We start from the raw sequence: 14,092 nt of genomic DNA, 5'->3' as shown, positions 1-14,092 counted from the left end.
AATAAAGAACACTGGTTGTGGTCACTTTTATGTTTGTGGTCAAAATTACATGTAAACATAATTTTTAGTTCAAATTATACAAGAGCACAAATGGAGCTATTGAATCAGGAAATGAATGGTTCCCTTTTAAATAGCTTGATTCGTGAAGAGGCGCTTATTCTAAAATTCTATATTCTGATTGGTCTTATTATTCTTTCTATTAGCTTGCCACAGTTCTATTTTATAAATACGCTTAACTTATAAATATTGTCTTCGTCCACAGTGCTGAACGTAGCAGCTGGCAAGGCGCCTATGCAGATCAGCACGGAACAGGGCGGGATCCCTCAGCGGGCCATCGACAGCAGCACGTCCTCCTTCTTCAGCCCAGACACGTGCACCCTTACCAAGGCGGAGAAGGTTCCCTGGTGGTACGTCAATCTGCTCGAGCCGTACATGGTACAGCTCGTGAGGTTGGACTTCGGAAAACCTTGCTGTGGTGTGTATTCTAACGTTCATACTTCATGCCTGTCAATACCTTCTTACTACTTGGCGGTTCCTGCTGTCAACTTAAATTACAATTATTTCTGAGCATTAATGAATGTTCGTTGTCTTCAATCATGTCCAAAAGCACGCTAAAATTAATCAAGCCACAATTTGATTTAATTACATATAAAAAAACTATTCAAACACTTGTTTGCAATTCAGAACATAACGGCATTTACTATTCTTTTGAAGATGAGGAAACAGGAAACCGTGGAAAATCATTAAAAGAATACCTACTTGCTATAATTATTATAGGTTAAATTCATAAGTAGAATATTCCAGCGCAAAATATTTTCTCATTTTATCGCACTTGCACACGATCTTTTTTACTTGTAGTTGCGTGTTAAGGAAACTGAATAGTGTTCACATTAAATTGAATGAATTTAAGTTGCATTATGTAAGCTTCAAGAATGTAGATAAACGGCTTTTTGTTACATGCGTGATAAGTGTCTTTCCAAAGAATTTTAGTGTCTCCTGCACTACAAGTAGACATTGAAAAGTATCTTGTAAATATTTTATGTAGGTATCATACAACGATAAGGCGCATGCGATCGCTTACATTGGAGTATTTCGAGAGCAAAAAGTGGCTCGGATTGATTGATTTGGCTGTAATGAAGATTTACCATTAACACTACCTGTGATTAATTTCAGATTTAAAAAATTTTTTTTTTACATATATTACTATTAACGTCGATTGTTGCTTAGGTTGTTAGATTGTTATTAAATGGTGGCTTCGGGTGTTAAAACGGTATTTATACAACCATATGTACACTGCAAGAACTTTTCTTCTTTCGGATTCCTCTTGGTCGAAAGTTTGCTAACATCAGGGCAATTCTCACCCCGCACGAGCCACATTCGCAACATAGAATAAAGGTAGGGTTACCATCCGTCCGGGTTTCCCCGGATTTGTCCTAGTTTAGATGGCGTCCGGGGAGCGTCCGGGCGGGGTTTCATTTGTAGTCCGGGTTTAAAAATTTAAAGTCTTGGGCCGCCCGCCAAACACCGCGCCACATCGTAAAAAAAATCTCATTAGTAATTAAAATTAAATTCAATTTCTAAGAATACATCTGCATTGATTTTTACAAATTCCTTTTAAAAAGGGAAGATATTCTAAAAGCTATCGGAAAGAGTGATAAATACAAAAAAACTGAAAAGTAAAAAGGCAAGAGGCTGAGAAAAAATCTTTAATAGCTAGATAATCAAATAATGTACTTACAAGTGCTATAATTTCTATTCATTTTTGTAGTTAAAGTTATGATTATTTTTGTTACGTAAAAGAAACGTAGAATTTTTATTTTTATTTTTTATTATTTCACAGATTTCTTGAAATTACAATTGTTATGTTTTTTTTACAACCATACTAGGCTAATGCCCGTGTTAAGGTAATATGGCTGTTGATTAAAATTTAAGGTGATATAAATGAGAATAGTTTTGGATATTTTATGTTTTAAAAAATTAATAATGTAACTTACATTCCAGTTAGTCTAAACTTTAAAAAGGGTCAGGTTTGTTGCTTAAGATTTAAGAAGACTGAATTTAGTTCATATTATGTTAAGAGGTATTTTGTTGTGTAAATGGCTGCTGAAACAAATTTAAAGAAGATAATTATTATTCAGTTAAAAGAGTTACCTCAACAATTTAAGACTGAATACTAAAACGGTCTCAGTATTTTTAAGGTTTTTGTTTAAAAATTTAATTGAATTTTGTTAAGTTTAATATTTTAATAAGGTTTAGTTTTCATAACCAGAGTATTTTAATAATTTTAGTTTTATTTTAAGAGTGAAAAAATTCTAACTGATTTTGAAAACAATGTGTAACAAACTGTAATAAGATTCTGTTTTGTTAAGTACATTTAAAATGATGATAAAAGATGAAAAAATTCAATTTTAAGGTCTGAAAATAAATAAAAAGGTGATTTATGACATTTTAAACTGTTTTTATTACACTGACTGCGTTTAAAAAACCTGTTGACATGTCCGGGTTATGGGCTTTAAAATCCGGGGTTTTCACGCCTCTTGTCCTGGTGGGAAAATTTTAGAGATGGCAACCCTAAATAAAGGACACAATCAGTGACGTCGATTTCCATTCGGCCATTAAAGCAATTAAAGAGTGTCCTATTCAGTGATATATACTAATCAATTAGATTTCGTAGCCATCTTCCATCAATATTCCGCTGTCTTGGATGTCAAATCGGTAATCTCGTATTTTATGTAACTAATAAAAATTGAGTTTTTACTTTCTTTGTAATATGGTACAATTTTACAAGATCTAAATTCTTCTAAATCCATTTCTCCAGGTTTTCTACCTCTATTTCAACTAACCAAAAAATCCATGAATACCCTAACCCACCGTAACCTAACCTAACGTAACCTAACCTAACTTAACCTAGCCTAACCTAAACTAACCTAACTGAATTTGTTTTTATTGTCATTTCAGGCGCCAACAAACCAGCCACGATTGTGGTACGGGTCGGCAACAACCGCCCAGATCTGGGCACAAACCCCATCTGCAACCGCTTCACTGGCTTTCTCGAAGAGGGCCAGCCACTGTTCCTGCCCTGCAACCCACCCATGCCGGGCGCCTTCGTGAGCGTGCACCTCGAGTCTCCGAGCCCGAGCCAACTGTCGATCTGCGAGGCCTTCGTGTACACCGACCAAGCGCTGCCCATCGAGCGGTGTCCTCAGTTCAGGGACCAGCCGCCCGGCAGCACGGCCACCTATAACGGGAAGTGCTACATCTTCTACAACAGGCAGCCGCTCAAGTTCAGGGAGGCGCTGACCTTCTGCAGGAGCCGCGGTGGTACCTTGGTGGACGAGAGCAACCCCGCGCTTCAAGGGTTCATAAGCTGGGAACTCTGGCGGAGACATAGGTTACTATTATTCTTCGATTATATTGTTCTATGTTTCAATCTTTTGTGATTCATTCTCACGGCGCAAGGCTTGACCGAAAACAATAAAAAATAATTAAATTCACCGTTACTTTGTGTACACCACATAATATATATATCTTGGGCATCTGGGTGTTAATTCTTGAAGAAGTGCCATGTCGGTCTTGGTAATTTGATTTAGGTACTAAGTACCTGAAAATTATACAAAACGTCCCTCATTTGAATGCTATGAATGCGTATATGTCAGGTGCTCTAGATTGATGAAATTGTGGCCTGTCTCGAGTCTAAATATTGATTCAGCCAATAAATCTCGCCAATAAATCGAAAAACAATCTTCATTCTGAGCGAATTACAAATTTGACTTAGACCTAGATAAGTAAACTAAGTGCATACGAGTACATAGCATATTGATATTTCTGTTCCAACGAAAATACGTCTTTGATAAAACCGGTTAGCATTTCGTTGCATGTTATGCTGCGTGTACATTTGCTAACCGAAATGCGAGCTGAGCCTCGAATTATGGCGAAGGAACGAAACAACAGCAAATGGTGCAAAACGCCGCTTGAGGTTGTTTCGTTCCTTTCCCATAATTCGAGGCTCAGTTCGCGTTTCGGTTCGCAAATGCATACGCAGCATAACGTAAGTTCTAGAAAGTTTCTTTTGATCGTTTTCCAACACAAAGTTACTAATTAACGAAGTAATATATATTGACAAATTTCGTAGATACTTTGGTAGTAATTTACTTTCCTCGTTGGATGGAGTATAACGAGGCTATTTTAATTATTATTTCATTTATTAAAATTATATTGAAGGGGTTCGTTTAATTATCTATTCAAGGTAACCAAAATCAAAAAAATATATATAACGTGTAATGAATGTATGCAAATCTTGGAAGCGGAAATTAACCCACTTCCCGACATCCGATCCAGCTGAATCTCGGCAGATGGACTCGTTGTCGATGACAATGAAATCTATCAACTTTTGGTGGCAATCACACACGCGGACAGATACGCATTTCTTTGAAATGGGATGATATTTCAGCAGCGGTATACGAAATAAATGTCGCTCCAACCCGATCGGAATTTGGCGAGGTTGTTAGCGCTGTTGATTCCAATCCCTCTGGGAAGGAAGGTACAATACTCAGTCAAACCAAAAAAAAGTTATAAAGACATTTTAAAATAGATTTATTATTGTAAAAAAACTTTGTTTTAATGGTTTGATTTTTTTTGTTCTTGATTTTTTACAGGTTTCTTGTCCATGGAAGGACCAAATTATTAACTTATGAGTTTTTTCTACAATTGTTGATATAATTGTTTACACACATTATATCATGTCTTGTGAGCGTTTTAAATGTGCGATTATATCTATTAATGTGCGATTATTATCTAGCTTGAATTTTTGTATCTTAAATATTTTTCCATGATTTACTTTGCGTATGTATATATACATTTATAATATTTTAATGAAATTTTTGCAATTACCAATTAACAAAGTAGGAATTTGTTTTGTTGTTTTCGTTATACACCTTTATTGGGTCTTGTTATTGTGGGAAATATATTTTTTATACTTTTTTACTCCAGGTTCTTGATAATATGTATGGAAAAAAATTAATGATTGATGTCAATACGTAATATAAAAATATAGATATTTTATCATGTTATGTGCAAAAAATAGAATCATTTTTCAGTTACATGTAAGTACATTAAAACAATAGTGTCACTGCGATTGTGCATTATATTATATTTAAAAAAATAAGTTTTTATTTAATTATTGTTGGCACCATACCGACATCGAAGGATCAAAAAGCGGCGTCGCTATGAACGCTTGGCCGCCACAAGCCAATTATCCCTGTGGTAACTTTTCTGGCACCTCTCGCTAAAAACTCTTTATAATTACCCATAAACTTTTGAAATAATGGAAAAGGTGATTTTCTCAATTTTTCCCGTCACCCGGTAAATTTATCCGGATTGCAAGTTATATGTAATGTTTTCTGTTTTTATAGAAGTGACAGCAGTAGTCAATACTGGATGGGTGCAGTGAGAGACCAGAATGATCGCAATAACTGGAAGTGGTTGAACGGAGACGATGTGACTGTTTCGTTCTGGAACCTCCCCGGAGGCAACGAGGACTGCGCCCGCTACGACGGCAGCAAGGGCTGGCTCTGGTCCGATACCAACTGCCTCACCAATCTCAATTTCATTTGTCAACATCGTAAGTTTTACTATTTTTTTAACATCCCGTTCTCGGCGTTCATAACTATAGAGTGATCGCTTTCACGATACGTGCATAATAATTCTATCTAAGACTTTCTACTCAGCTTGTATATAGCAGATAACGACACTTGTAATAACTTTCTTCCAAGTACCATGGAGATACAGCAAAAGACCACTGTAACATAGTGATCTTAAAAAATTAAAATGCGAAAATCTGTCTCAACTTCCAGCATCTTTTACATGAAATGTAAATTAATATTATGTGAGACTCAGTTGTTAAAAACACTTTGATGGATTGATACCAAGCTAAAATATTTTGTATTCTGCAATTAGCATTGCCGTTGAGATATCTGTTGTAACCTCTCTTTCTGAAACAAGCGTTGTTTATCAGAAAGGGTGAGATATTGCAACGGTGCTATCGGCGGTATGCCTATATGAGCGTTAGCTTGAATTAGAAATAACATAAGAGCGTTTGACTATGGCGATTGACAGATTTCTGCGAATTTGTGCAATAATTTTATAATATTATGTGTTGCATGCAATTTTTTTTTGCTTTTTATAAAAGTAAAGGTTCTGACCATATAAATCAATAGTGATATCGATTTTGTTTGAATTGTGATAATTTTCCTTGACAGAACCTAAAGCATGCGGTCGACCCGAGCAGCCACCCAACTCTACCATGACCGCTGAGAACTTCGACGTCGGAGCAAATATTGAATACACTTGCGACACTGGACATTTACTTGTTGGACCAACTTCCAGGACTTGTTTGGACACTGGATTCTATAATGAGTTCCCTCCAGTTTGTAAAAGTAAGTAATGTCATTCAAAATTAGTTGACTATTCTTGGCATTGTCAGCCAATTCTAAATATCAGCTTCACCAGAAGGCCCAGGAGATCTAAGGTGATTTATAATTTCCTTATCTAAAAAGAACGAAAAGTCAAAATGTAATAAAAATAATGTGATTGTATACAATACAGTGTAATATTTATTTAACCAAAATGAAAAAAGTTGCAAAGCAAAGCTAAGAAGTATCTTTGAAAACATTGCATAGCTGTACATACAATAGAACATAAATAAGGCTAGTTTATTCAGAAAAGTAGATGCGTATCGACACTATCATCGCTTTCAACGCTGGAGTCGATGCTAGAGAATTATATCATGGTTTTGACTAAAACAGAGCTGTGCAAATCTTCCAAAATTAATTAAGGTGTGTAAAATTGTGATGCAGAATTTGAGTTGTCACAAAGATAACACGGTATGTATGTAATGCCTAGCTGTCTAATTACCAGGAATATGAAAATAAATTAGAATAATCCTCATATCAAAGATAGAGAAGACAATAATTTTGTCCAAGCACGTTATCACGAACAATCCCACTATATTTTCTAGGTAGTCTGATTTTATTTGTCTTTAAGTATTGTCTTACTTGAATTAACAAAATTTTGATGTATTAGGGATTCAATGCGGCTATCCAGCGGATGTACCTAATGGTGGTTATCAACTTGTCAATGGAAGCATCGGATATCTAAGCCATGTAGTATACACATGTGAAGAAGGATACGAGGTCATTGGAAGAGCCCAACTCACGTGCGATATTGACGAACGATGGAACGGACCTCCTCCGAGATGTGAAGGTTTGCTTATAAATCTGTCTAAATGAGTAATAAATAATCTCAACAACAATGAAATATCTTCTAAATATTTTTAGACTTTGTGTACTTATAAATGTTTCATAGTAAAAAATGTTTTAGCTATCCATTGCGAATCGCCGCCCCAGATAACCAATGGAAAATATGCGTCGAACACAAATGATACTTCATTGGGATCTATTATTGAATACTTCTGTCTGAGAGGATACAGTCTATTTGGATCCAAGAGGATTGTTTGTACTTCCAGCGGACAGTGGGATAACCCGCCACCACTTTGTAAAGGTAAATAAATATTATTTAATGTATATATTATTATATTGATGACCATTATGGTATGATTTTATCCATACACTACTGAATGAAGGATTCCTCAAACTCTTTTCAATCCCTAGATTTAGGCTGCCACATTAATTACTGTTCAATGCATAAAACTATCGTTAAAACCTGATTCTATAGATAGATAGAGATATTTTTTATTGAAATGTATAACAAATGTAATTTTATTATTGGACGTAAATGAATGTGTAATTATTTACATTATTTTTATGAATTGACAGGTTTTTGACAACTAGTTTATATTATCTACTATTAGGTACCAGTACCTACACTAAAACTTGTTTTGATAAATGGTTGATGTGAAACATAAATACTATCTACTTTCATATTATTAATCTGTTTGTTTACATTCAATTAACTACAATTTATGACTTTCACACAAACCACTTTATTTGCAGAAGAAGTAGTGACAGTTTATGAGACGACTACTTATCGGCAATCAACTCGACCAGTATCAACTCGGATACTAACCAGACCAACACGACCGACGTATACGACTCATCCCCCTTCTACCACCACACAGAGAGCTGACCCTCCTAGTACATGGGTGGAACCAAAGACCACGAGGAGAATAACAAGTCGACCGCCAGTATCACCATCGGACGCAAGCAACAGCGGGAGTGTGCACATTCCCCAGATTATTGTTGCATCCCATCCTCAAGAGAAACCTGCTATTGGCCCGAGCAACAACATAAGAAGTGACCAAGTCCCCAGGGTTAATGTTCCACTCTCTGTGGACGGTGACAAGAGGGAGACCCTCGGAGCAAGGTTCAACACCCCGGCAATTATCGCCCTCGGGGCTTTTGGTGGCTTTGTGTTTTTGGCAGCCATCATCACAACAATCATTATTCTAGTTCGCAGGTGAGAACACTTAATTATGTTTTTTAAAGACTTTATTTTGTGTTCTTTGTGTCCCGCATTTAACACTATCTAATGCTTATAACTTTTAAAATCCTTGCAAATACATAGGACTTCAAGGAATGCTAATGAATTACTTTTTAGTATTTATCAGAGATTTACAGATTTGCTGTAATAATTAAATTGATTTAAAAAATAAATAAAAAAGACTATGTGTTCCATCAGCACTATGTATTAATTTTTTCTTCTTCTTTGTTGTAAATCTTATGCCATAGTATATAATGATTAATGATTATATTATGCTGACCAAGACTTAGTAGGTGTTGGAGTTAATATTCACAAACAGAATTAGACTTGAAAACTCTACTTTGATATTGATCCTAAAATACCTAAATAATATTCTAACTGAAGCTTCAAACATGGCGGCGAGGTGATTTACACATTTCTTGGTGCATGCCTAAAGATGATTTATGCTCCTTAGTATTAGAGAAGATAAAAGTCAAACTGACTGGCCGGGTGGAATTTATGTTTCAATTAATTGAGTAGTACATAATTACATTTTACAATTAAAATAACAGTTCAAGATTGTTCAAAAAAGAAAACAAAATTAATAAAAATACACAAATGTATCTAAAACAGCACTTTAGCACAGAGTGATTTTTAAATGTGAATTTTCATTTATATATTTTTTTTAACATGCTCTGAAGATGTCATGCTGTCGACAAAACTAGCAATTTTATTTATTTTGGAAGAATTAGTTAGAATTTATAATTAAATAATAATTCATTCAAAGATTAGCCACCTTAATAATTGATACTGAATAATGTTTCTGTTGGTGTCTAAGGAATTCGAATATCATTAAACTTTGACGGTACGTAGATTTACATATCCAATTTCGTATTGATTTTTTAAACATTTTGAAGAGAGGGTTTAAGCCATCTGTATTAATCCACTTCAAAACTCATCCTTCAACACCATAGCAAGTCCATCGAATCCAGTCCAGAATAGGGAGGTTATACTATTCAGGTAGCACATACGTGTAGGTGATTAACGTGGATTGGTTTTGTGCGATTCGGAGCAGCTCCGTGAAACCAAGAAAAAAGCACGTGTCTCAAAGTGTGCGGGGATTGCCGCCCAGTGCGCGCTGGTGCACGCTGCTGGCGCTGCCCTTCCCTGACCAGCATGTGGCGCGGCGAGAGCTGCCACGCGCACACCGCTCCATGCACCCCACCGCCGGATACTTCTCTAACCTCTAGCAGCAAACACAGCTGATCTCTTTACCTTGACCCGCTACCTGATGCATTCTATTTTTATCTCCTCAGCTTGTCGAGGTGTTCTTTGACTCTATATCTAGTCCTTCGGCTAAAGAATGAGAATTTTCAATGCTACATTAATATTGTAGAACTATAGGAGAATTTGGTCAATTTCGTTGGTTCAAGCTGGTTCAATTCAAGGTTTTCGAACACATGTACTACATACTTACTATGTACTTACTACTTACTTACTACGTACTTACTACGTACTTACTAGATACTTACCACATACTTACTACGTACTTATTACGTACAAATGTAAATACAGCAACCCTTCAAAATGAATTCCGACCCGGTCTTTTTATGCAACATCTCACGTTCCATCAGTTTTGTATTTTTTTTTTACTAAGCTTATGATTTTAATGCATCCAAAAAGATTCTTTCCTTTGTTCAAGAAAATGAAAAGTGCTGTTCCCAAAATTACAAGACTGTTCCTACAAATAATGTCTAATTTTCAAACCATATCCTCTTTTTATAAAAATCAACCTTGAATAATTCTGAAGCCTCAGAATGCAGTTAAAATGAGGTCAGTGGTAAAGAAATCAGTGTTTGTGATCAACTTCCGTTGCCAATGTGATACTATCTAGATTAATTGATTAAGGTACGACGGAAAATGTCATACACATATTGCAACTACGAGCACTTAGGATTATTACACTTTAGTAGATAATATGCTACCAAAGAAGCATGCGTATTATGTACATAAATTTGATTGAAATTATGCTATCATTTTAGTCTTTTGACAATTTTTATTTTTAATGTTTATTACACCCGGCACATCACTCCAATTATTTATCTGCAATTTAACAATTCACTTGCAACATATCTTTTGTTATTATTTTCTGCTTTTCGTGTAGAGGTTTATCGGTAGATACTATTAAAAAAGATTTTAAAGTAACTTTTAAACACCGCACTCCATTAAACGTATTCATAAAGCTTCGAATAATAATTTGTGTAAGTTTCTTGGATTTATTTCACAGGCGTATTATTCATGATGAGTACAGTCTTTAGAATGCACCAATCAATCAACCCGACCCTTTTCAACAAATATAACTACTAAAATATTTTATAATGCAGTAATATCTGATAAATAAATTTGCAACAAGAATTCTTGACAAAACCCTCATCTCCCATCAGATTATTTCACATAAATTATTAAAATGTAGCACTTCTTTTGCAAAATATTGCTCGCTGCATGACATGCTGAAATGTTGCTGGTCACAATTTCACTGACAATGTAAAATCTTCTCTAGATAATTATCAACCTGCCTTTATCAAGTCAATGTTCAAAGGCCTTTATTTTTTGTGATGCTTTTGTCATAGTTCATGCTTTCACCTTTGCATGAGTTTCAGATTGATATCTCCCTTACATAAGCTATATCTAGCATCTTTACAGGGAAAAATACGGCCATATAGAATTTTTTTACGGTATTCCTGTTTATCAGCAAACCCCCCATATATTTTTATCTGTTTTCTTTTGTAATGAACATAATAACAAAAACTGTATTTAAAAAACATTTGTCTGTAATCTGTATTCTAAGGGCTTACGATTCAAATAGATTGCTTTTCATGAAAACAAGCTGTCATACGCAAATAACACAAAATACATATTAAATTAATACAGGAATAACTAAATTGAACTTAATACTAATGATCGATTGGTGACCTGTTTTAGGAATCGAAGTGCCAAACATTATCGCCATCGCGCCTCGCCGGATTGTAATACTGTGGCCTCATTTGACTCCTCCAGTTCTGAATCGAGGAATGGCCTCAATCGTTACTACCGCCAAGCTTGGGAGAACCTGCACGAGTCTGCCGGCTCTAAGGCAGTCCTCAAGCCTTCAAATCATTCCCCACTGCGAAGGAAAGAAACTTTAGACGAACCTATGTCTTATAGGAATGCGCACCACCGCATAAGTAATGAGGGCATGAGAGACGGCTCCGAGCTGGTGGTCTCGGACGTAGCAGCCTACCCTGGCCGGGGTCACCACGATAAGAAGAGGCACCACCACCACCATCACCACCACGACCCTCGCTCCAGCACTCGCCACAAGGACTGGAACGGGCGCGACTCACATCACAACCACAGCAATAGGTATTAGACACGCACACATACACGAAGAAGGGGCGCCCTAATGCATACACACTCAAATATATGAAGAGGAACCTCACCACACCAATAGCTATTACAAAGCACTTGAACATACACGGACACTTAAACACACAAAGACTAGTACGGGCCTCTCATCACTACAATGGTAATAGGTATTAGACAATCAAACAGACAGCGAAGAAGCATATCATAGCAATAGATAGATATATAACTTATTATAACATAGAAGCTCGAGAACACATTAAAAACAGACACTAACAACACGACACCGACCCTCAACAAATAACTTTTCTCAATGACTGGAAATGACATCACTTACATCGCAACTACAAAAATAACCACATTTTACATTCCCACACACAATTTTGATATATTTATCTCATGTAAATTAGATTTATTACTTTTTTTTATATACATATATAATAATAATGTAGCTTTGTCATATTGGAATTAAAATATTGCAATAATAAAATAAATTTATCCTGCTCTACTAGTGGTAGTTTAATGTAGAAGAAATCATTACCAAAATCAAATTATGATATAATGTGCATCACAAAACAAACTGATTATTTTCAACGCCATTGAAGAATGTGTAGTTTACCAAATTATAAAAGTACTAGACCCTATTCGTATAATAATTTGTTAGCTTCTTCGATGAAATTTAATATTTTATTTTGAAAATGATTTCTTCTGGTTGAACAGAATATATTATAGTAAGTAGGTACTTACGAAGTTCTGTGAAAATGCAGTCAATAAATCTAAACAAATTAAAAGTACTTCCCTCCTCTGCGTACCATTTCAAAAGTATTTTATACTTCATGTCGGGAGTATGACTTTGAGAATGTTATACTTTTATTATTTTTATTACCTTTTCTACCTTTAAAATGTAATGTAGATTGAAAGATTATGTTTTCGCATTATGAAACTAAGATTTCTCCATTAATAACCATGTTTTATAATTTCAGACAGTATACATTTTTAAATGGTATGTATATATAATAATGATAATTCCTGACTGAACTATAAAATTATTAAAAAATCTGAAAAAACTTTGAATTCAATAATAATATTATGTATCAAACCATTTAAAAAATAAAATAAAAAGTGCTCTACCAACTGAGCTAATGGGACCCTAAGTCTTTCCGTCATATTTAACTGAATCATACTTCGAATTAGAACTACCAACACTATCTTCATTTTCTCACAGCACATTTTATTGGCTGCTATCTTTATGATCGCAAGATGATCGTATGATCGCAAGATTCAACCCGAACTAAATGCAATATAGACAATGTTTTGGATAAATATATCCTATTTTTTTATGTGCTACGTCTATTGACTTTTCTGCAAGTCTAGGATGAATATTTATCTTTGGAATAACCTCAAATTTTAATATTTAATTATTGAAGACAATGTTAGCGATTCTTAAACGAATATTTGAAACACACCGGAGTAACCTGACGATTTGCACCACTCTTTATGTAGGTGGTACAATATGTTTTCTTTTTCACCACCGGTGAGTAATGCTATCTGTCTAATATGTCTAAATTCTTATTTTTATGCCTTCTTTTTGATCCTATAATTAAAGTTACTTGACAAGTAGTCAATCAACAGTTTACTCAGAGGTGGCAAAATACTCCCCCAAAATTATACTTTGCGATAATTCTTGTCAAACATAATTCACTCATTTTTTAAATTATTTTTCAAATCACACAATATAATGTGTTTTTTCTATATATTACATTCTTTCTATATATTATTTTTAATAATTAAAAAAATAAATAAAAGCTTGTATACAATGTAGAGTACACTTCCGGCATAGGATGGTGGAATCCAAAATCTTGAAATAATAACCAATATTATTTTCCTCCAAGCTCTATATAAAATAGACATCTAAAAATTTATGTATTCCTTGGCCTTTTCTTTGAGATATATTTTTTTGCAAAATTAATAGGTATGTATCTATTTCTACAGAAATCTTGTTGAAATTGTTTTATTTAATGTTAATACTTCCAGTGTAAACTTTACTTAAATATTTTTTATATGAATACAGGTAATATGTTGGTGTTAAATTATCAAACCTGGTAAAAGGGAATATTTTTTTTATTTAAAAAAAAACTATTTTGATATAAAGAGAAGGCTGATGCTATCCATAAACGTGTTGTATTTTTCTAATGATTCAAAAATATTATATACT

General features: G+C 34.6%; 1 protein-coding gene across 1 annotated transcript in view; it reads left to right on the top strand.

Annotated features, from left to right (window-relative positions):
* LOC149412382 (uncharacterized) overlaps positions 1-11,884 on the top strand; it is a 95,344-nt gene extending 83,460 nt beyond the window's left edge. Inside the window, exons 3-10 of the mRNA XM_089645707.1 lie at positions 263-472; positions 2,959-3,391; positions 5,412-5,620; positions 6,258-6,434; positions 7,081-7,260; positions 7,378-7,557; positions 8,010-8,472; positions 11,458-11,884. Of these exons, the coding sequence (XP_089501833.1) occupies positions 263-472; positions 2,959-3,391; positions 5,412-5,620; positions 6,258-6,434; positions 7,081-7,260; positions 7,378-7,557; positions 8,010-8,472; positions 11,458-11,884 (2,279 nt within the window). The remainder of the gene's footprint in view (positions 1-262; positions 473-2,958; positions 3,392-5,411; positions 5,621-6,257; positions 6,435-7,080; positions 7,261-7,377; positions 7,558-8,009; positions 8,473-11,457) is intronic.
* Positions 11,885-14,092: the final 2,208 nt, after the last annotated feature.

This window comes from Hesperophylax consimilis, chromosome 23, assembly GCF_061612785.1.
Source record: "Hesperophylax consimilis isolate HC1 chromosome 23, BYU_Hcon_1.0, whole genome shotgun sequence".
Classification (NCBI taxonomy): Eukaryota; Metazoa; Arthropoda; class Insecta; order Trichoptera; family Limnephilidae; genus Hesperophylax; species Hesperophylax consimilis.
Note: the sequence above shows the minus strand (reverse complement) of the source record. Positions and strands in the feature narration are given on the sequence as shown.